The sequence below is a fragment of the Pholis gunnellus genome (assembly GCF_910591455.1).
Source record: "Pholis gunnellus genome assembly, chromosome: 13".
In the NCBI taxonomy this organism is placed as follows: domain Eukaryota; kingdom Metazoa; phylum Chordata; class Actinopteri; order Perciformes; family Pholidae; genus Pholis; species Pholis gunnellus.
In genome coordinates this window covers 5,267,170-5,290,907 of record NC_136540.1, presented here as the reverse complement: position 1 = coordinate 5,290,907, position 23,738 = coordinate 5,267,170, and the positions used below count along the sequence as shown (strand labels likewise).

The 23,738-nt window shown below is 40.2% G+C and overlaps 1 protein-coding gene across 2 annotated transcripts; it reads left to right on the top strand.

The window, feature by feature from the left end:
* Positions 1-837: 837 nt before the first annotated feature.
* Positions 838-22,367, top strand: p4ha2 (procollagen-proline, 2-oxoglutarate 4-dioxygenase (proline 4-hydroxylase), alpha polypeptide 2). 2 transcript variants are annotated; one of them, XM_079171598.1, is made up of 15 exons: positions 838-925; positions 7,902-8,001; positions 8,660-8,756; positions 9,112-9,263; positions 10,991-11,128; positions 12,764-13,003; positions 14,778-14,974; positions 15,609-15,785; positions 15,954-16,024; positions 17,238-17,337; positions 17,639-17,692; positions 19,156-19,209; positions 20,504-20,572; positions 20,689-20,785; positions 21,794-22,367. In XM_079171598.1, exons 2-15 carry the CDS (start codon positions 7,920-7,922, stop codon positions 21,862-21,864), a joined length of 1,599 nt encoding a protein of 532 aa, XP_079027724.1. In that variant the 5' UTR covers positions 838-925; positions 7,902-7,919; the 3' UTR covers positions 21,865-22,367. The 2 variants fall into 2 exon arrangements, 1 of the variants encoding a protein (XP_079027724.1); XR_013767325.1 differs by lacking the exons at positions 20,689-20,785; positions 21,794-22,367 and having other exon boundaries at positions 19,156-19,354; positions 20,504-20,558.
* Positions 22,368-23,738: the final 1,371 nt, after the last annotated feature.

Here is a 23,738-nt window from a genome sequence, read left to right as displayed (position 1 = left end):
GGATTAAATAAAATCCTATTTCTCCCTTTAGTCCCACATGCAGATAATACAGAAACACCAGAGAGAGATGAAGCCCACAAACAGAACACAGAAACTTCCAGAACCAGACGTAATTGAAAAGCCATGTCCACATGGTTCCTTTTTTTCCAGATGGTGTTCAGTAGATCCAGAACAGACTCAGGAACTCAGATCCAAACTGTAAACGTGACCGACTGCACGGATTCCATTACCGTAAACATTCTAAAAGATTGAACTGTAGAGGCAAAAGTGCGTTGTTTTGTTTTTATTTAAAGAGGCTCTTATTGATTATAATATACGATATTTAGATACTGGGGAATAAAACACAGGTCTACAGAAAAAAATCTTATCTTGTATTGTATTAGATAGATAGATGGAGGGGTGGATAGATAATATCAAATGCAAATATCAAATGCACAATATATACATTAAGAATAACAGAGTAAAATATTAGATATACAATGCATAATATATACAATGAAATATAATAATATTAAATCAACTAACTAAACAGTAGATTTAACCAAACAACAGTGTAATTTAACTGTAAGGAAAGTGTCTTTTTTTCCACAACTGGCTCTTAAAGCATTAATGGTTCTAGTCCTGGTATAGTTAATTCTTAAAACAAACATAATGGAGCTTCTACTGTGTAAAAGAAAATCTCTTTTTTTCTAACCTAAATATCAGAAATCAGAGTTTCTGAGGCGCACTTGAGGGCAAAACTCGTAGAAGAATGTCCCTGCGTGTCTACTTGCAGTATTACGGTAACCCCTCCTGGAGGTTCTGTACGTGGCAGCGTCAAAACCCTCAGACCCTCTCCGTCCTGTTCATAACCCCGGTGTGCCAACTGACACTGCGTCCGCATACCAGCGTGTGACGTCCCTCTGTAGGTCGCGAGAGAATAACGGTAAGATAACAACGTTCGATATACGAAAACAACGTTTACGTCACTGAACCGTTGAAGCTCGCGCTGCCTGTCGAACATGTTGTGATGGTTGTCAATAACTGCGTTCAACAGGTTTAGTAGGGGGGGGGGTACCAGACACAGGAGACTTTGTGTGGTACCCGTGAAGGTACGAGTACCAACGGCTCGTTGTTGCCGTGTATTTATCTCCCGACATGTTTGTTTCCACGTTTCTAAAAGCAGCGAAAAATAGGTGGAAAGAGAAAGTTTTGTGAAAGTTTTATACTAACTTTTTATTATTATTTGTGTGGCAAAAAGCATCTCACAACGGTGTTCATCCCGCATGCGCGAGTAATTTGAACGTTGCTGCTGTTTAATACAAACGTCTGCGCGTGAAGGACATTAATGGTGGGGGGGACCCTAAAAGTGTTGGGGAATGACTGTGTGACGTCACCGGGATGGTTTGCTATCCAGATAGAGAAATGAAAATCCTCTCCAGAATTGTTTCAAGAGTCTGAGGATGGTTAAAAAGAGGTCATGTGTCATTTAATTTGGGCTACTACAGTAGAAGTAGAGTAGGAGTAGAGTAGAATGACCTCTGGGTCTGAAAAGTGAAGCCTGCATTCTCTCTAGTGTCCATCAGGGGGCGACTCCTCTGGTTATATAGAAGTCTATGAGAAAATGACTCTACTTCTCTCTTGATTTATTACCTCAGTAAACATTGTAAACATGAGTTTATGGTCTCAATCTCTAGTTGCAAGTCTTCTTCATTACAGCATGATGTTCATTTAGTAAATGATGGTCCATGTAGAGTCAAACAGACCATAAAGCAGAGTATGCCGTAACCCAAAATGGCGACGCCAAAATTGCTGAGATCGAGGCTTTCAAAACGTCCACAAACCAATGGGTGACGTCACGATGACCACGTCCACTTGTTATAAACAGTCTATGGTTCTAATCAGTCAATAGTGTAGCATTAAAGCATGGTGAAATTACCAAGCTAGCTAGCTAACCAGTGTACAATTAGCTACTTAGTTAGCTAGCTTGCTAGTCCCACCATGCTTTAATGCTACACTGGTTACAGAAAATGAGCCGGACAAAGTTGTCACTCATCTGTTGACAGCAATGTGTTTTCTTACGCTGTGACAAGAGAATGTGGCTGAAATATTTAAGCTGTAAAATTACAACTAATTTGGCAGCTGGCTGGCTAGTTAGCTTGCTAGCTCGCCATTTCTTCTCCTGTTTCCGGTTCATTACACAGTCCAGTGTGATGCTTTTCCTGTTAGCTTTGAAAATAGACAAAGACATTAGCTTTCTCCACCCTCTGCAAATACCGTAAAACATCCCTGCACACACAGTCCTAGAATAAAAGGGTTGCGTACACACGCCAGGTGAAAGACGCCCTGCAGCCATTTATATGTCATTCAATGGCAGAAATTTGATTTAGTATAATTGGACAGGCAACACAAAGAGCGATGCTATAAATCTGTCAGCATGAATTGGGCTGTAAGGCAGGTGACATGCACTCTAAAGAGGAAGATGTAATTTTAGATACGGCTGCTTTATTAAATCATATCTCCGATCTCTCATATGTCTATCTATATTCTTCTGGGTTTTTTTAATCATAAATATTGAAGCGATGCTTATCTGAATGTCTGGCTGGTTTAAATTCACTACGACATGACTGTCTTTTCTTTTATTAAACATCATTTATATAAGCCGCCTTCAGTGTTTACATACCAGTAAAAAGAATGTGTGTGTGTGTGTGTGTTTAGAAATGGTTGTCATTCAGAGTAAAACAGATACAGCCTAATTTTAGCTGCAGTACGGCGCCAGATGTTTCAGCTCTCATTGCATCTGAAGCATATTTGTATTAATGTCAACCACATATCAGCAGAAATCTTGGACGTGCACTTTGAATACTTTTTAACCCGTTACTGTATTTTGTTGTCGAGTTCAGAGGTCTGATAAACGATGTTGGAAACGCTCACTTCCTTTGTCCCGGATCAGAGAGACAGTACAATGTGTTTCTATTGGTTGACTGGATGAAGTTGCGAAATTGTTGCAAAACTAGAAATGATTCTTAACCCCTCATGTGATGTTGAGTGGAAGTGAAAGTCGGAGCAAAAGTCCTTGTGGACTGAAGTGGTAGTGTTTCACCAGAGTCCCTTTAGAAAACCTCTCATTCTACTGCATCAGGGTCTGACAGTCTGCTCCTCTCAGTCCTGGTTCTGGGTCTCCCGTTGCCTCCCTCCCCTCCAGCGGGTCCAGCAATACGTCCTGGGTCTCCAGCAGCGTGGTGTCGGTGTTGACTCCCAGAGAGGAGAAGCTCTGCTGGAGGAGGAGGAGGAGGAGGAGGAGGAGGAGGAGGAGGAGGAGGAGGAGGAGGAGGAGGAGGGGGGGACGACGACGACGACGACGCTGCTGCTGCCGGGAGGTGAGCTCTCCTCCTCCCCCCTCCTCTCCACGGTGGACCGGTCTCTGCTGGAGGATCTGGGTCTGTCCACGGTGGACCGGTCTCTGCTGGAGGATCTGGGTCTGTCCACGGTGGACCAGTCTTTGCTGGAGGATCTGGGTCTGTCCACAGTGGACCGGTCTCTGCTGGAGGATCTGGGTCTGTCCACGGTGGACCGGTCTCTGCTGGAGGATCTGGGTCTGTCCACGGTGGACCAGTCTTTGCTGGAGGATCTGGGTCTGTCCACAGTGGACCGGTCTCTGCTGGAGGAGTTTCTGGTGAACCTGCATGAGTTCATTTGGTTTCACCAGAATCTGACCCGGTGGCACTGATGACGAGCTTTAAGAATAACTCTATAGAAATAGACCATCTTCTCTCTGATGGTCCCTTTACTGATGGAGGTCTTCTAGAGGATCAGGACTACACTGAGACTGGTTCAGGACCAGTTTAAGTGTAGTTGGAGCTATTTGTCTTCTATCCACTCAACAATGACAAGTTTCAACTTTTGAATCTGAAATAGTTTTCTCTGCTGGAGCAGCGAGTTAAATCTCAGGATTGTCTGAGCACGCTCATGGCCTGTGAATACTTTATGTGGCGTATTGCATAATATCTATGCATCAGTTTGCACACGTGTGTCAGCATGACTGACTGTGTGTGTGTGTGTGTGTGTGTGTGTGTGTGTGTGTGTGTGTGTGTGTGTGTGTGTGTGTGTGGAGAGTAAGTACATGCCAGCCCTGCTTACCGATTAACATCAGTGAGAAGAAAACCTGTCAACCATTTGTTTGTTTGGATCTCAGTTCACCACTTAGAGGCTTCTCAGTGTGGAGAGAAAGTGTTGATGAGCATCTCGACTTTGAGAGCTTCAGTTTTGTGATATTTAACTCTCATTCTTTAGTAACGTAAACTGTGTTTACATCCAGCAAAACACCCATAAATCACAATTAATTTACAGATTTGTCTTTATAAAAATTATATATATTTTTAAACTCTCTGTTTAAATCTAAAGCGCATCTTTCTAAACCTTTATGTTCCCAGTTTTCAGACCTCTTGACCTATTTTTTTCATCTGCTTTCCCTCAAAACAGTAAAAAAAATGTATTTGAACATCTTCCCCAATTGGCTCTTGTGTGACCCAAAGACAGCTTGTTGCTCTTTCCAGCCAGGTTTTTCCACATTGGATTTGTTGTCAAGTGAGAAAAGAAAAGAAGCTAAAGGAAGAACAGACCAACTGCAGATGTTGGAAGTTTTACTGTTTTTAGAGGAGACGTTTGCTCCTAAAAGAAACCCTTTCCCCATTGGAGACCTTTGGTCCTGCCTGCTTGTCCAGAGAGAGTGTTCCTGTGGTTTCTTATCTCTTCATCTGGAGCCTCACCTTCATGTAAAACAGCAAAAAGTCTGGAGAAACTGACTAGAAAGGATCTCCTGTTGGTTGTTGTCTTGATTATGCACCAAGATTGTGCAAGAATACACTGTTTGGTCTACTTTAGTTTGTGTTATCTTACATTTTGATCATCTTTGCGGTCGTAATTTGAGGAAAAGGTGTGTGTGTTATTGTTTCCTTTGCATATTTGTTTAAATGCATAGAACACAGGAAGACATGGTGCATTCAATGTCTCCGTTCAAAATACCGCCGTCTGTCCTCTCATGACCCGTCCTGTCCTCAGTGCTGTTTCCTCTCGTTGGCCAGAGATGAAGGCGGGGGGGGGGGCAGTAACTGTAACAGGCCTCTCTCCAGGAATGTGACATGGTGGGTGTTACAGCCTGCAACAACAACAGGAGGGGCTGTGTTTGGGCTGAGCCGTCACACAGCCCCTAAATTACAAGGAGGCAGAGATGTGGTCCTTTCATTTGTAGCCGGGGATTGTGGGTAGTTATCTGAGCTGGCACTCATTAAGAAACCAAAATCACACTTCTGTCACACGTTGGAAGCTAAATAAGGACCCGATGAGAGTTGTTTGTGAATGTCTCTCCTTTAAAGAGTGATTTACAACACTTTATATTCTAAAATTAGAAACCGTTGCTGGTCTGATTAGTTGATGCAGGACAAACTAAGTGAAATACATTTAAAAAGCATCAAACAAACAGGGGAAGGCTGAAAAATCCCAGATAGTTTATGCAATGCGTTGTGCAGCTAAGCCATCTGATTATGCACATGGTTTAAGCATGCATAACCAATATGTGTTTAGTCTTCAATGAGCGTGTTACCGGGCGGAAACAAAGTTCTTCAATATGCACGAAAAAGGAGTTCGTTATTTATTTTTATATATATATATATATATATATTCACATTTAAGAACTGGAATCAGATCTGAAACGATGATCAAAACAGTTCGATTGGTTGATAACTAATTGATTAATGTATAATCTTTATTAAACATTGGTATCAGATCAGTACTGATTGAGGCAGACGTAGTTTGTATATAAAATAATTTTCCCCGACATTCAGTCAAAAGAAGCTTGAATCCATTCATCTTCAAGGAGGACGGCTTGATTTATATTCTTTATTTCCACATCTCGTATATCGTATGTCAGCGTATCTCTATCGTTCCCTCCTCATGCCAACAAGTCAGAACAGATCTGCTTCACGTGGGCGACAGACGGACTCGTCTGTGAGGAGGAATCTGATCAAATGCTGTTTGTCCTGAACCAAAACCTAAGAGAATGTGTTCTTCTGAGAGTTTTGGTCCAGAGATGTTTGATTATACCGACACACACACAATGTTGTGCATTCCAGCAAAATAACTATAATTGTAAACACGAAAGCTGGATTAAAGAGTAATAAAACTCATTTTTAACAAGTCTGTTGAGTTTATGAAGCCGTAAAAGCAGCTGTTAAACATAATTTGTTTCAGTTCATTTTGAAGGCATGCAGAAAGTGAAATTAGAGTTCAGAGTGACTTTTAAAGGCCTTTCACAGCCCTTCAGTATTAACACCTACAGTACTGTTTGTTTGTACCATTTGGCATCAATCAGCAGCAACAAAACAATTCTCTTGTCAGATAATACGGCCTTAACATCTTAACATTATAACATCTTAACATCTTAACAGCACCTTGTCATCATCTCTGAAAATATCTCAGTCCAGACGTCAGATTTTGATGGATGCACGTTGTTTTTATTTAACACACAGCTGTATTAACAGGTCGGTCAGGCAGCAATCTAACAGCACCATAAATGACATTTATACAACCACAATAAGACAAAATCAGACCTATGCTAGCATGTTATTCACTTTTTTTGTTATGCATAAAGCTGATATGAAGCTAGAGAAAAAGAGCTGTGATTGGTTCTTTCTTCAGGTGAGGAGGTCTCTTGTTTATAAGATTAGGAGCTTTAAAATGAAGCAGAGATTTATTCACAGATTATTTGTCAAATTGTGACAGTTTGAGCAAATCGGACAAAAGGTTATCATTCCTAAAGTCGCCAACTGTAGCTTTAAAGCTGAATCTCTTTGTCGTGACTCGTTTTGTCGACTTCGTCAGCACGTGTCGTGAAAGTGAAATGATTTCTGCAGCAGATACAGACCACAACAATCATTAAGGTGCCACTTCCATCTCTCTAAGCCTTTGATTAGATTGCGGTGCCGACACAAGTGTGTGTGTGCGTGTGTGTGCATGTTTTACACATGGCAACAGTAAACAGTCATCTCCAAGAGGACAAAGTGGAGCAGTGTCACTTTTCACCTGAGTTCACAAACTAAGCTGGACTCATTTAGTCCTCCTTTTTAAGCTCTTTTGTTGAACTCTACGGTCGCGTTGACACAATAGGTTAGTAACAGAACAATCTAACTTAACTCTCATCGTGTATTTGTATAACAGCAGATGGACACAGTTGGGGACTAACTGGTTAACATAGTGGAGCATTTAGTGGCTTAAGAACAGAAGACGGACCTTAAAAAAGAGTGAATATTAGACTTACATTCGTCAAGTGGTCAGAAACACGACTCCAATTGAATATAATGTTGCTCTGTCGCCAAATAGACATTTATTGGAAATGTCATCATTGTAGCTCTTCTGGGAGTATCTGGGAGCCAAGTTGAACTGCAGAAAAGGAGAATTAACTTCTATTTTTATTGCATTACAAGAACAAGACGTTGAGAAAATGTGGCTTTTATTTAAAAAGTTAAAGATTGTGATTTGATAATATACATTTTGTTCCTGTGGCTGTGTTTGTGAGAGGTGAAAATGAACATATACTCCATACATTTAGTTGTAACACTATCTATTCTCTTCCCACATTGTCCTCGTTCTCTCTGAAAGACAACTAGAGGCTCTGATTACAACGAGCCTCCCAGCAGGAATACGTGACTCATTTCTAGGAAACATGCTGGAAACTCTGAATATTGAGAGACCATCATGTAATTTAGTACGGAAACACAGCGTCACTGCATAAAGTGCTGACTCGGGGTAAAAGCAAACAGTTTTTTATGTGCGTGCGGTTCAAGAATAAGAGGGTGATTTTTAAATCGTTGGACTGTTTGATTGTGTGAATCTGTTGGTGACGTGATGATGTTTTGTCCTCGCAGGTCATTGAAAGAGACAGAATGAGGACGTTCCTGTCCTTCGTCCTCTGGACGCTGCTCTGCTGCTGCTGGACCACACAAGCAGAGATCTTCACCTCCATCAGTACGTTTGAGCTTCTGGTCCTTTTGAGACTTGAAGGACGTTGAGGCGACTCCTCTGGTTGTATGGAAGTCTATGAGAAAGTGACTCTACTTCTCTCTTGATTTATTACCTCAGTAAACATTGTGAACATGAGTTTATGGTCTCAATCTCTAGTTTCAAGTCTTCTTCAACACAGTATGATGTTCATTTAGTAAATGATGGTCCATTTAGAGTCAAACAGACCATAGAGCAGAGTATGCTTTAGGGCGGGGCTACACGGTGATTGACAGGTCTCTACCAGGACGTTGTCCGGTCCGGGAGGTTCAGTACATCGTCCCTGCTGCACTTTATAGCAGCACCAGAGTTCCTCATGTAGACGAGAATAGAGTTTTCTCAGGAATGCAGGACTGTTCTTTGCCATAAAAAAGGTTTAAATGGAGGAAGTGGTTATGGAGTCAGTTTATTTTGAGGCACCCTGAATAGCTTTTATGAGAAATAATTGTGGTCCACTGATTCCTTAAATAGAATTTGTAAAAATCTCTTTCTTTAAAGAAATCTTCTGCATATTTTTTAACCTGATTCTAAGAAAATTAGAGAGCAACAAGACACCTTAAATTAAGAAAGTTGATGCTGATTTTATCTCCAGTGACTCATCCTCAGTATCCGTCTCTCTCTGCAGGCCAGATGACCGACCTGATCTACACAGAAAAAGAGTTGGTCCTGTCTCTGAGGGATTACATTAAAGCAGAGGAGTCCAAGCTTGATGCTGTCAAAAGGTGCGTTCAAACCCTGTGACTAAAGACTTCACTCAAGTATTTAGATACCGATGGATTCATCAGATCGTCTAGTTTCATATGATGACACTATCTTCTCCAGTCTTATTTAGTCTGATTTATCTTGTGGCCCTTTGAGGGGCCGCAACCTCAAGATTGGGAACCACTAGACTAAACTACCCGTAAATGTTATATATGAAAATATATTTGTCTCTTTTACTTTTGTTCCCTTAGAATGAGATGTTTATGTGTTCACTGAGTGTAAATATCTCTGCTTGTGGAGCGTTTGTTCTAAATAATCTCAATGGTACAGCTGCATGTTAAAAATATTAATAATATCTGTCTGTCTGTCTCACAGCTGGGCCAACAAATTGGACGCTTTGACCAGAGTGTCCACCTCCGACCCAGAGGGCTACCTGGCCCACCCAGTGAACGCCTACAAGCTGATGAAGAGACTCAACACCGAGTGGTCGAAACTGGAGACTCTGGTGCTGCAGAACCCCTCTGATGGTAAGGAAAGAAAGGAAGGAAGGAAGGAAGGAAGGAAGGAAGGAAGGAAGGAAGGAAGGAAGGAGTGGACAGGTTTTACGTTGCTGAGGTTTCTACGTTCTGAGCTACTTTCTTTGAGCGATGTTTTATATTTAGAGTCTCTCCTCGTACATGAGAAACCGTGATCGTATCAACCGTTATTCATCGTTTCTACTGTTGGATGAAGGATACGAAGCGGCGAGTCGACTGACCATTCGCTGTACCTGAATTTGCATAATCATGACCTCACCTTTTATGCTAATTGAGTTTGTGTATCTGCGTTTTTTTTTAAGCGGCTACACCTGCTGATGCTCCGCCCCTTTGTCTGACTTTCTCATAAAAAGGAGTACATTAGCTCCCCATTGTTCCAAATGTGTTCCAAAGGCAGGAAGTGAAGTATCTGATTGAAGGAGACAGATTAAAACAGCAAGACGAGAGGCCTCAGAGGGGCTTTCAACATCGTGAGAGAGTGCTAGAAAGAACAGCTTGTTGGCATCCAAGACATGTTGGATCTATGTTTCGGACAGCATTTGGTGAATCACCACTCTTTCTACGTGGCTCCTTTCTTAGCAGCTAATTTAAAATGCAGAGCGGTATAAGAGAGTCACTGCAGCTGCAGTGTGGACGTTTCTGCTGATCTCTTAATACTTTCCCAAAGAGAGATAAGAGGCCGTCATGTTCCAGCTGCAGCTGTTCCCCATCTCTGCATATTTTGGCCGTGTTCTCGTCCTTGTGTGTGCTGTTTGGACCTGAACGTCTGTGAGGCAGATAGCTGGAAATATGTGTCATACAGTCATGAGTGTGTGTTCGTGGCCGTGAGGCAGAGAGAGACTAGAGAGACACTGGATGTAAACCTTACGAAGACGTACGGTAGTTTAATGTTTTATAAAGAGAATGGATTCTTCCGCTTTATGTTTTGGAGACACGAGTGTGTTCACTTTGCCTTAAAGATAAAGAAAGTTGAAAGAAACATTGAAACTGAAAATAGAAAAATGTAATCTGGACTTTTGCCACTCGGTCATCATATGCAGTAAAGGCTCATTCATGCGTCACAAGTCGTGCAAATCACAGAAAGACATGAAGTGAAAATGTCACATCAGCCCTCTGGAGTTTCTTTATGAACTCTCAGGATTAACTGAGCAGCAGGTTGTGATGAAATAACAACCAATGTCCACCGTGGACAGACCCAGATCCTCCAGCAGAGACTGGTCCCCCCTGGACAGACCCAGATCCTCTAGCAGAGACTGGTCCCCCCTGGACAGACCCAGATCCTCTAGCAGAGACCGGTCCACCGTGGACAGACCCAGATCCTCCAGCAGAGACCAGTCCACCGTGGACAGACCCAGATCCTCTAGCAGAGACTGGTCCACCGTAGACAGACCCAGATTTTCCAGCAGAGACCGGTCCACCGTAGACAGACCCAGATTTTCCAGCAGAGACCGGTCCACCGTAGACAGACCCAGATTTTCCAGCAGAGACCGGTCCACCGTAGACATTGCTGGACCCGCTGGAAGGAAGGGAGGCAACGGGAGACCCAGAACCAGGACTGAGAGGGGCAGACTGTCAGACCCTGCTGCAGTAGAATGAAAGGTTTTCTAAAGGGGCTCTGGTGCTCAGAAACACTACTGCTCCAGAATCAACCCGAAATGAAAGTAGTAACTTTAATTAACTTCCATCCTGACATTCCCGACCTGACTTTTTCTCTTTAGGGTTCATTTCCAACATGTCCATACACAGACAGTTCTTCCCAGATGAAGAGGATGAAACGGGTGCAGCCAAGGCGTTGATGCGTCTTCAGGACACGTACCAACTGGATTCTGAGGCCTTCTCCAGAGGAAAGCTGCCAGGTAACCAAGGACTGAACATGAATACACTGAGAGAGATAGACTAGTGTGGTCATTAACGAAAGAAAGAGAGGAATGCAAACTGAACCCACCCATTATGGTTTTAAACTGGTGTGTTTATACTAATAGTTCTGGACATTTTTGTGAAATAAGATCATGTTGTTATGTCCTCTTCAAGGGTTTAGGCTCGAGGTTAAAGATGGTTTAAGGCGGGGTTGGAGATAAGTGTTATTTCAGAGTTAATGCTTTAGTTCTGGGTAATGATTGGATTGAGGATAGATTTGTGTGTGTGGTTAGGAAACAAAGACTCAGTTATAGATGCGTCATACAAGGACACATGTTGAATCTGTTGTCCTCAAGTTCAGCTTCTTTAATACGGACCTTCATCACAGTGAGGTTTAAAAGGACTTCACAGATCTGAGGACCTAACATGCACTGCTGTCTTCACCGTGGTCATATTTTATAGTCCTACTGGGAGCAGACAAAGTCAGAAATACTCTATTTGTACACATATTGCCTTTAACCCTTAGAGACCAACATGGACTACTTTATTACCTTTATATAAGAACTGTAAAGAATTAGGTTTAGTATTTAAACCATTATAAAGGAACAAAACTATTTTATTTGGCTTCAAAATATTTACTCAAATTAAGATTTTTAACTCCTCCTGTTTGTTAAGCATCGAATTGTCCGTGATCGTGCGCGCCAAATTACAAAAATGTGCAGGTGCACGGCCGTGATTACGTCTTTTTCTGAAACGCGCCTCACGCCGGTTTCACTCATCATATAAACTAAGCTTCAGGGACCCCAGTAGGCAGAAATATTAAAATCTACCATTTTACATGCATTTTTACTGCATGCAAAAACATGCGTCCTCTGAAAACCATCATGCCAGTTTTCCCTTGTTTGGTACCGATGATACCTGTATATTTACTCTAACGTTGAGACTGAACCTAATACAGCCATTCAAAGGTGGTAATATTGGGTCTCAGTGGGTTTTAAAATCATAACTGATCAAAAAATGTTAACTTTAATTGCACTTGAAGTCGCGAGGTTCAGTGTCATTCTAAACACAATTTTGACTCAACACAGGTGTGAGAAGGTGTGCACTTCTGCATGTTGGTATGCGTCTGTGTTCACTTGTGTTTTTGTGAGCATTTGTGCTCGTAGCTCTTGATGCTGAGCCAGAATCCATAACCTTAGATGACCGACTGCATGTCTCAACCTGCCAGCCATCAAACAACTTTCAATTTATAACTAATAAATGTCCAAAAAGGGACAAATCGGATGCCTACTGAGGTAGAAAATAGCATTTTCATGTTTAAGATTATGCTAAATTCTGCAGAAACATAGAAAGCTAAAGCAGGTGGGCACCAGAGGACAATAATTAGATTAGATTCATAAGTTAATCATAAAAAAAGACGAAAGATAAGACAGACTTTAGGAATCCCATGCAAGGAAATATGCACAATATAGGTAAGTAATCTAAACGGAAATACTAAATATATTTTGAGCATCTGAATTAGAAAAATAAATATCATAAATACTCAAAATTTCAGTCTTCAAACATGATCCACGTTTGATGACTAAAATGTGATGAATACGTCATGATTGTTGGTGTATTGAATCTTGCCCCAGGTATGCACTCCAACATCTTACTGACGGTGGACGACTGCTTCGATATGGGGAAGACGGCGTACAACGACGCAGACTATTACCACTCTGTGCTGTGGATGCAGCAGGCCCTGAAGCAGCTGGATGGCGGGGAGGAGTCCGTGTCTTCCAAGTCGGACATTTTGGATTACCTCAGCTACTCCGTCTACCAGATGGGAGACCTGCCTCGAGCCATCGAGCTGACACGGCGGCTGGTGGCTATCTGTAAGTTGTGCAGATGATGTAAGATAAAATCACAGAGTTTAGAGCTGTTCCACTGTCATATCGTGTTTGAGGGATCTCTCGCATCCCTTTATGAACAATTCTGCAGACTCTTCCTGAGGGAAGTGTCTTAAAGCTGCATTCTCTCTAATGTCCACCAGGGGGCGACTCCTCTGGTTGTATAGAAGTCTATGAGAAAATGACTCTACTTCTCTCTTGATTTATTACCTCAGTAAACATTGTAAACATGAGTTTATGGTCTCAATCTCTAGTTTCAAGTCTTCTTCAATACAGTATGATGTTCATTTAGTAAATGATGGTCCATTTAGAGTCAAACAGACCATAAAGCAGGGTATGCTTTAGGGCGGGGCTACACAGTGATTGACAGGTCACTACCAGAGATGTATACAGCGTCTCTACGTCACTCCTCCTCAGTCCTAATATGGTCACTTCTGTTCACTGGTTGCGGAAAATCCTCGCTTGCTCTCTCTAATAATACTTAAATGTTATTTATTTATGTTATTTACAATAATTATCTCATGATTTTAGAGACTTCCCTTTGAAGTTTTGCTATTGAGGCTTTCAGGAAGGTCTTAAAGTGTCAATCAAGTATTTCACACACTGAATGCAACCGTAGGCTTTATCACACACACCTGGTTTATTAATCATCCACCATTTATTTTAATTTTTGCGTATAGAAGCTGTTTTGATAAAAACACGATTAAATCGAATATTTGACAATAACCTCTCATCTCAAGAGGCAAGAAGCCTGGAAGACGTTAGAATCCAGGAGCAAAAAATATAAAATAAAAACCCACAATTAAATAAAATGTCTATGGAGCTATGGACATGGAGCTGGCCCATTTGTATTTATGCCATTTCAAGCTCTCGCAGCCTCTCACACTCAACCATTTACCAATACGACGTCAGTTAAGTTCCTGTACTCATTCATCTCAGTCTTTCTTGTGACCATAGAGGACGGGTGAATGGGTTCATGCTCTTTAGAAGTCTAGAATAGCTCTTGTATTTAATGAGCACTGTTGAATCTTTCCCTCCCGTAACGCATACAGACACCGGCTAGCTGACCGGTACACTCCTCCACTGTGAGGTAATGGATGGGTTTGCTGTTTCACTAATCACTACCGTTCACCCTCCTCTCTCTCTGCAGTGGTGCTCTGTGCCAGAGTTGCAGGGTGTTGTCCATCCGAAGTAAGAGCTCGTGGTTTCTGTTATTTCAGTCTCTGCATCGAGGGTGTGCGTTGACAGCTGCAGACCATCATTTTAAGATCTGTGGTGCGCTCGTTTACGTGTCAATCGCAATAACTTAAGCCAGAGCAGATGTAGCAGGCGTAGACCTGCTTTAGTGCCACAATAGTAGCATTTAATATTCACATGTAACAGCTCGTACATGCATTAAATACAGGAATCTGTAAATGATGAAGAAAAAGCAGGAAGCAAGGTAAAGGCCAGGTTAAGCAAATCAGAACCTAACTGGAAAATAGGGAGCGCAGAATTAAGATCACTTACATAAGGAAACATAGCAATACATCACCATGAAATACTCCAGTACAAGCCTAAGTCCTGCATTATGAAAAGTTACTCAAAAGTACCAAGTAGTACCAACATATGTACATAAAGTACCGAAAGTAAAAGTACTCATCATGCAGCTGCCATTCTAGTTAATCGTCTTTATTAAACCGTGAAGTAAACTCTACAGATTTTTAAACCTCAGTTCAGAGTTGATCCACTAACAATTACACTCTTCTTGTACTGACAGCCCCCGGCCACCAGAGAGCAGGAGGAAACCTGCGTTACTTCGAGGGGTTACTGTCGAAGGAGCTCAAAGAGCAGAACCAGGACTACAAGCCGGCCTCTGAGGAGCCCATCCTGCTGGGAACCTACCGCAGACCCAAAGACCACCTCCCAGAGAGAGAGACCTACGAGGCCCTCTGCAGAGGAGAGGGGCTCCAAATGGTGAGCATATTGAGAAGTAGGTCGTTTGTAATGTAAAGAAATACTTTTATCTTAACGTGCAATCTGAAGTGATAACATTTTGTTGAATTAAGACACTACAGGTGAATAGGGTAAAACAATTAACTCATAGATATCGCCATGAAACTTCACCAGTTCATTACTGACATTAAGATGATTCTTTTTTGTATTATAAGTTTTCTAAAATATTATGTTTAAATGTCCAAATGAGGCATTATGTAATGGTAACGTTTGGTGGATTTAAGAGAAATCTACAAATAAACAAAGTAGTGAAATAAACAGCTGAATGTGTATTTAGGATGTTTTCTTACAAGTTATGGAAGCAAAATAAAATCTGAAAATTGTGCATAAAACATTTTTTCCCTAATAGTCCCTAATAGTTTGATCACGTCCATCAAATGATGCTTGTGTGCTTATTTTCACGACACAAATGCTTTTGGTCTAAAATAATTTATATTGAGCAGATCGATCATTCTGATCTTAGATTAGAGCTTCAACGATGATTAAAGGAATTTATTGAATCACATTATAATCCTACAAGAACTTTTCAGTCCCTCCTAAATCGAGCCTCTCTTAAAATAAAAACATTCTCTGTTCATCTTCTCCGTTTCACCAGAACGACGCGCGACGAAGCCGCTTGTTCTGCCGCTACCATGACGGGAAGAGGAACCCTCGTCTGCTGCTGAAGCCCATGAAGGAGGAGGACGAGTGGGACAGTCCGCACATCGTACGCTACCTGGAGGTGCTGTCACACCAGGAGACTGAGAAGATCAAGCAGCTGGCTAAACCCAGGGTGAGACTGAGAATACATAGTAATAATAAATCTGAAGAAGTCTGCACTTAACATGAGACATACAACAAAAGATATATGTCTCGGTATACCTTCATGTTTAAGAAAAGAGTGGACAAACTCTGAGATGTAATGATTGTGACACTTTATTTCTGTGTTTTTATTTTTCAGCTTGCCAGAGCGACAGTCCGTGACCCCAAAACAGGCACCCTGACCACAGCCAACTACAGAGTATCCAAAAGGTTCTTTTTAGTCATTAATACATGTTTAAAGCTCATTATTATCAGCTTTCATCATTTATCATATTTACCATTTGCAGTGTAAACCAAGGTACTCCAAGGTACTTTTTTTTTAATAATTCTTCACTCTTTTCTAACATTATTTGAGCTGTTCTTTGCTGTTCTTTGACAAGAACGACCTGTTTACTGTGAAATGTGATCGGTGATTTCAACATTTCTACTTGTTTTTACAAAGAACCTCATGAGCTTTTTGTTAAAAACGCTTAACATTGAAAATGACGAGGCCAATACAAAACAAAAGCCTCTGATGAAATAGTACTTTAACAAGTTACCAACAAGTTATTGTAAGATAATATAAGATTAGATGTACTTTAATGTCCCAAAAGGGTAAATTCAGGTTGAGCATTAGAGCTGCAAACAGCTTCAATCTGCTGAAGACAATTCAGAGCCGACAGACGTCACAGCTTTACACCAATGAGGTCAGAATCAAAAATCAAACATGCCAAATGTTGCTCATACCCCGAGAGATAAAATAAATATGTATGAATAAACACAGGAATTATAAGACGGAAGAGAAACACAGAGTACACGGAACAAAAGTACAACAAAAACAAGAAGTAACTTGTTTTTTAGTTGGAGTGTTAAAGACGTTTTCTGGCTCTGTAACGTCTGTCTGAAGGTAACGGTAATAATAATAATGCACTCCAGACTAATCAGACTTTTATTCGTTTAAATTTCCGTCTATGGACCTCGAAGCGCTCCAACATTAAAAAACAAGGCTGACTCTCACACGTGTAGCCTCCACGTGTTTTAGGCGTTTTTATCGTTTTCCCGGATATCTTTTGTGCAGAGAAGATAACGTTCAAAGATTGTTTACTGTAACCAGCTTCCTAATGACGTTGGCGTTGTATTTTCCCAATTTGCATGCAGAACAGGTTTCACTGTATGATGATACGTGTCGTTTTAATTAAACTAACTATTAAATTAACAGGCAGATATACATAAAGTCGCCTTTCAGTTGGTGGTTTATTGTTTACAATGGGAGCATCAGTTGTTGTGGGAAAACTGCTCGGGGAAGGTTTACAAGTAGCAACTCTTTGAGTGGCGTTCAGTTTCACTTTTCCTTCGTAGGAAGTCGGATATTTTCGGTGTGTCTGTGTGTGTGTGTTTGCACTGTACTGTGGGCTCACACACGTGCACGTCTTTGTGTGTTCAGTGCCTGGTTGGAAGAAGTGGACGACCCGGTTATTGTCAGAGTCAACCAGAGAATAGAAGACATCACAGGCCTCGAGGTCGACACTGCAGAGTTACTACAGGTGATGTCATACTTCCAGTATTACATCATCACATGTTACACACAAATCTGACATCCATAATCATGTGCACACAAGTGGAAGTAAGAACTCCAGTTTGTGAATAAATCACATTTAAAAACTTCAACAGCAGTGTTTCCTTAACTGATGTTCTTCAGATCTAAGTATGTCAGGTTACATTATTTTGTATCAACTAATAAAACACAAGTTTTAAAGCTACATATACATGCATTGAAGGTGCCAGTGAAGTCTTTTTTTGTGTAATTATTTGAATAATAAATCCTCTTTGTCGATGGATCACCAGGTGGCTAACTATGGAGTTGGAGGACAGTACGAGCCACATTACGACTTCTCACGGGTGAGTTCACTTCTCTGTGAGAGTGACAGAAATATGAAGAAGTCAAAAGATTTATCAACATCACTCTAAATGAACGTGTTTTTTATTTATTATGAGGAGTTTGTTGCACATTGTTGGCTGTGCAACATTAGCATTTATATAGATATTTTAATTGAAACAAGCTTGATAATAAGAGACTTTATATTCTTTTATTAGTGTATTTATTTGATGGCGCCATCACATGGCGCCATGTGCAAAGGGCCGACCTTATCGGTCTTTAGATATTTGGTTTTGTAGGCCTTTATCAGGGCTGTGTGGGACACCAACAACTTTTATTTGAATTCTATGAAACCACCCCTTCGTTCTCTCTCCTTCCCACTTCTTCTGCCACCTTTCCTTCAGTCTGTGTTTGATTAGACTCGCACATTAATCTCTGTTTCTAAAATTAACTGTTATGTAACTGTGGATTGTTTTTGTGGCTTCTTTTGCAAATTTCATCTGCTCGTTCGTTTCCTTTGATTCCAATATATTTATAGAAATATCCCGCTCAGGTTCACCATTTGAATTGTGCATGATGTCTTAATTCCATCAAAATATCATGTTAGTGACGGGCAACGATTACAATTTTTAATTGCGATTAATCGCATGATTTTTTTTCGATTAATCTCATTGTAATGCGCAAAATTCAATAATGAATTCAAAAGTAGTGCATCGCGCACTTTTATTTTATTAAAGTACTGCTATATGAACAAAAGTGCAATAACATTTGGTTTGCAAACACTTTAAACAAATTAGGTTCTTTTTAACAGCAGTATTCCCTTTACACAGTATCAGTTAAAATACAGTTATAATGATTCTGATAATAGATATTCAGCCGGTGTTCACAACTTTATCTTCATGTGTGTAATAGATGCAATTTGAAATATACACCTTGAAAACTGCAAACCTATCTACGTCATGTTTTTTTTTTGTTAAATTCTCAGTAGCGATAACTAAATGATATGCTTATTATACATATTCCAAACAAAACAACTTTAAAAACTCTAAAAAAATTCATTTAAAAATGTAAATGAATCTTTTCTTTTTTTGGTATTTTGGTCAAACACATTATGCAACGCTGATCAGCGTAATATGTGTGGTATTTGTTATAAATGTTCGTTGCTACATAGAGGGCGATAAGAAGCTGTACGTGGAGGGACTTAGGACCCAGGGGAATGTAGGTGAAGGAAACGGGAAGAGACGGAAGACATAATGTGTTATTACATAATGTGTTATTACATGAATCAATGTTATTACATAATGTGTTATTACCTAAAGCAGTGTTATTACATTATGTGTTGTTACATGAAGCAGTGTTATTACATAATGTGTTATTACATGAATCCATGTTATTACATAATATGTTGTTACAGTGCCTTTAGAGGCCGGGCTCCTACTGTGGGTCTTTCTTGTGATGGGTTAAACCTTCTAACCATCTGTTGCAGCGTCCTTTTGGCAACAACCGTGACGGAAATAGACTCGCTACCTTCCTAAACTACGTAAGTACACGTGCGTGCAAACGAGCGGTATTTTTTTCATCATGTATTTTTTTTCTTCTTGAATTTCGTCTTTCTGTAGAAAGATGAGCCCGATGCTTTCAAAAGATTAGGCACTGGAAATCGTGTGGCGACTTTTTTGAACTACGTGAGTACGTGCATCCAGTCGCCGTGTAGCAACGCCCCTAAAGTCTTTTGTTTCAGCCTCATGAGCAAATGCACGAGCTCTGGTTCAATCTGGGACTTGGATTGATTGACTTTGATTTTGGCCTTTAGTGTGGCATTGCAGTCATGTATTTCAAAACCTAGAGATGCTCGATGTAATGGGGCAAGAGGCTGTAATTATTTCTACAGATTTTTGCAGAGATGATAATCCCATCACCTGCGTGACTGAGAAACTTTGCAGACAAATATCTCAGAAGTTTTTTTTGTCAATCAGTTCCAGTACATATTGTTTGAGAGTTGTATTGGCCATCCTCCATTAACATGCTGATGTAGAAGCCACTCTTTCTACTCTCTCAGTTACGGTTAGCATCAAAAGCACCACATGGGCTCGGTCTACGTCACTTTAACATTTAGCCGAATTTCACCGTTTTTGACTCGCGATGGCCGTTGCGCTTTTAATTAGCTCAAGCTAATAGCTAGCGTTTAAAAGACCGTATTCTCTTCTCTTTTGCTCTGCTTGAGTATTTCTTTAGTCTTTCTAGTCTTCTCTCTGTAGTGAACATAGAAACCTTCTTGCACTCCTTTGTTATGAAAAGATGTGTGACTTGTCATTTTGTGCACTTTATTTCTCAAAAGAGCTTGTGTTTTTACTCTCACATACCACTCATCAAGGGGTTTCAGGAGTTTCTCACATTAACTGGGTGAGATTGGTTCTTGGTGGCAGAAAGATTTAGTCGTAGTTTGGGTGTAAACAGACACATTTTCTATTCCGCCTGGATACAAATAGTATTGCTGGCGTGTTAACAACATCTGCCATATTTTTTTTTTTTTTTAATTAAATTACTTTTAATGACATCATTTTTTATGTGTTGGGTAAACATCCACTTGTATTTCTGGATGAATACACATATTCAAAATGAATATTATTTGCATTATTATCACATCTGGGTTACTTAAAAGTAATGATATATTATCATCATTATTATATGCTGTTAAGTGAAACAAATGTATACAGTATCTTGCTAAAAAACAAACACAGATAAGGCATCCTTTGAGGATTGTTGAATAGCAGAGTTTATTTTTTAAAGAAAAATACAAAGAAAGTTTCCAAGTGTTTGTTGTCTTTTCTCAGATGAGTGACGTGGAGGCGGGAGGTGCCACCGTCTTCCCCGACTTTGGGGCAGCAATCAGGCCCAGAAAGGTAAAAACAACACGGAGTTTGTCTTCACAGTGTGTTGAGTGTGTTTACTCTTCCCTTCTCTCTTGTGCACTTTGGATGTCGCCATAATATTTCCATTTGTTTCCATTTCTCCACAGGGGACGGCGGTGTTCTGGTACAATCTGTTCAAGAGTGGGGAGGGAGACTATCGGACCAGACACGCAGCCTGTCCCGTGTTAGTAGGGAGTAAATGGGGTGAGTCAAAGTTCACATGCATCACACATTAAGACACTAGTACAAGGTTTGTTACATAGGACAGACAAACAAACAGAAAGAGAACTGTATTATATCTGGATATATTGATACATTGAATGGCATTAGTTTTTTGTAAGAAGATGGGTGAAATCAAGCTCATAATAATGTGTTCCACTATTATCCGTTACATCCGATAAAACAAAAACCTGAGTAACAAATGTTAGTTGTAGGTCTGAGCCACCCACTTCATCATTTTTTTTTTTTAAATACGTGAAAAGTTGGCAAAGGGCTGAGCGATGAAACCACGCCCAACGCAACGATGACAAATATGACAGCGTCAGTAGCTTGAACAAGAGTTTATTAGACCCGAAATGAGACATGTGTTACACCCCGCGGTTCCTCCACCTCACTTACTGCTGATTTAAACCAGTAGATGTCATACTGAGACATCTTCAACCATGAAATAATGATTTTTATTGATTTGGTGAGAGATGTCAATAACACCAGCATTAGTATGTTTTTAATCACTTTACCGTCAAATCAACAAAAACAAGTTCACGTGTCCAGTTGTTGGGAGTTCATCCCACCACACAGCAGCTTTTAGGCATTTTTCTGTTGTTTGCTTGGAGAAATTGACGGAGACACCGTCGCAAAAACACAAAGTCAATAGACAGCGATTCATTTTTTTCCCCTCCGGTGTAGGCGGGACTGAATTGTGTCTTTTTTTAAATTAATTATCCTCATAAATGTACACCTAAAAAATGATTTAACAGTAGTTTAATTAAGTTACATGTCAAATCATGTTTTTATGAACAGGACTGATATCAGTCAGTGTTGATCTTCACATTTCATGCTCCATTACAAACATACACTAAACCTTTCTGGGGCAATGCTTTCACCTCATGCCGACATGAAGAATGTAAGTAGTGAAGGCTTGTCGTGTGTTTCTGTTTTCTAATATAGAGGCTATTTTAAGTGTTTTTTGTTTTGTTTTTCTGTTTTTTTCAGTGTCAAACAAGTGGATTCACGAGCGTGGCCAAGAGTTCAGGAGACCATGTGGCTTAAGAGAAATGGACTGAAGTTTGAACCACACCTACAGAACAGCAAAAAAAACACAAACACACACACACACACACACACACACACACCTGGATTAATGCCTTCATCTTGGCAACACTTTGTCTTTTTTTAACCAGAAGATACAGAACGAGGTTCTCCGTCATGCATCCACACACTTTATTCGAATAAGTGAACCCTAAGCTAAGCCCCGCCTCCTGCCGCTACTCCTCTACTACAGCTCTCAGAGTTACAATGGAGACCACACTGTCACTAACTTCACTTCCTGCATTAAAGATAGAAGCTAAAGCTACAGATCTCAGTTTAAAGGCCTAAAGCTGCTGTAAGTTATTTTATTGAGTTTCCTTTTAGCAAAACGCTCAGAATGAATTTGAGTTCCCTCTGGAAACAGTTACGGTGTACATGTCTAGGGCTTTTATTGTGAAAGGTAAGAACGGAAGGAGTGGATCTGGCTTGTGCTGCCTTTGTCAAGGTTGAGAGGAGTAATAAAGTTTGATGTTTTGGACCACAGACACGATAGTGTATGCTTTGATTATGTCCGTGATTGGTTGATGTCTTTATTCGCAGTGTTGTGGAAACAAATTGTAGTGTAGGTTTTTCGCATATCATTTGCGTTTTATATTGTCATTCAAATGAATTTCACAAAAAAAAGATGCTGCCAGTGTGCGTTCGAGGGACGGAGCTTAGCAAAGGGTCAATTAAGATAAGAATGTAACAAAAGTGTTCTATTAACTAAAACGCAGCTTTATCAGTCTCATCTAATTCAAGTAACCTGTCGATCCAAATGTGTGAGTCCATCTTTTTTTCCACTGATACCAAAAACTAATACTTGTTACTTGTGTGTTTTTGGTCACATTCCCCTAAACTGCTCCACTCAGCAGAAGAGTTTTTCAGCTTTTCAAAGTAAAAAAATTAGCGTTGGTGGTGATACAGATAAGCCCTTATTTAATTTAGCTAATATCTTATCTGTTAAAAACACAAAAACATACAGAAAGTGTGATTAAAAACCTTTAAAGATGGTGTCATAGCAGGTCACATATACATATCTTTAAGAGAGAATACATACATTTAACGTTTCTGAATATGAAGCAGCTACAGAAAGAAGAAAAAGTGATATTATTTTGAAAAATTACTTTTGGTGATTCAAACTCAGTATTTAGAGGTTAATTTGGGAAACAGCTGTTGGTTACCATCAGTCTTTCAGACACAAATTGACTTTACTGTATCTTCATCGCTAACAACTTTGTGTTTAAACTATTTAAATACTCCTGTCACATCATTCTTTGTTCTTTCCATCCAAAATGTTTTTATTTCCTTCAAACCTGACAGAAAAACATATTTCCTCCAAATCATGTCCATGTTGTTTTTATTTATATAGTGTTTAAATTATTACTGTTATTTCACATTTTGTGCTCTTTCTACAAGATATCAAACACTTTAATAAACAGTGTCTTTTATTAAAACGTTGTGTGTCTTTACTGTTTCTCACGGTTTCTCACATTAAACAGAAGGAATAGAGTAGAGTATGGATATAGAATCTTCAGTGTGATTTAGCTGGAAGCCATTAGAAGCTACTTTTAGGTTTTTATAATGAGTCAGCTGGAGAGACCACCAGGGACGGACCGTTCCAGATCTGTTATTCTAAACTTTTGTCTGACAACTAACTGCATGCCAAGGAACATCCCTCATCTACCCTATAAAGTGCTGCAGGGATGACTTACTTCTGTAGGCCAACAGGAAGTTAGCATCATGGTTCCCTCAACAAAAAGCCATCGGGAACTTTTCATCTGATTTTAAAATCTCTTTGGATTGTGTTAACCGCAGACCTTATTTCAGACATTTAACCAAAACATTGACTTCCAGACAATTGCTGACT

Bases quoted from the DNA above. Each gene is read 5' to 3' on its own strand.
- p4ha2 (XM_079171598.1), top strand. From the start codon at position 7,920: ATGAGGACGTTCCTGTCCTTCGTCCTCTGGACGCTGCTCTGCTGCTGC. The intron at 11,129-12,763 runs GTAACCAAGGAC...ATCTTGCCCCAG, and splicing joins CTCCAGAGGAAAGCTGCCAG to GTATGCACTCCAACATCTTA. The intron at 14,975-15,608 runs GTGAGCATATTG...CCGTTTCACCAG, and splicing joins GAGGAGAGGGGCTCCAAATG to AACGACGCGCGACGAAGCCG.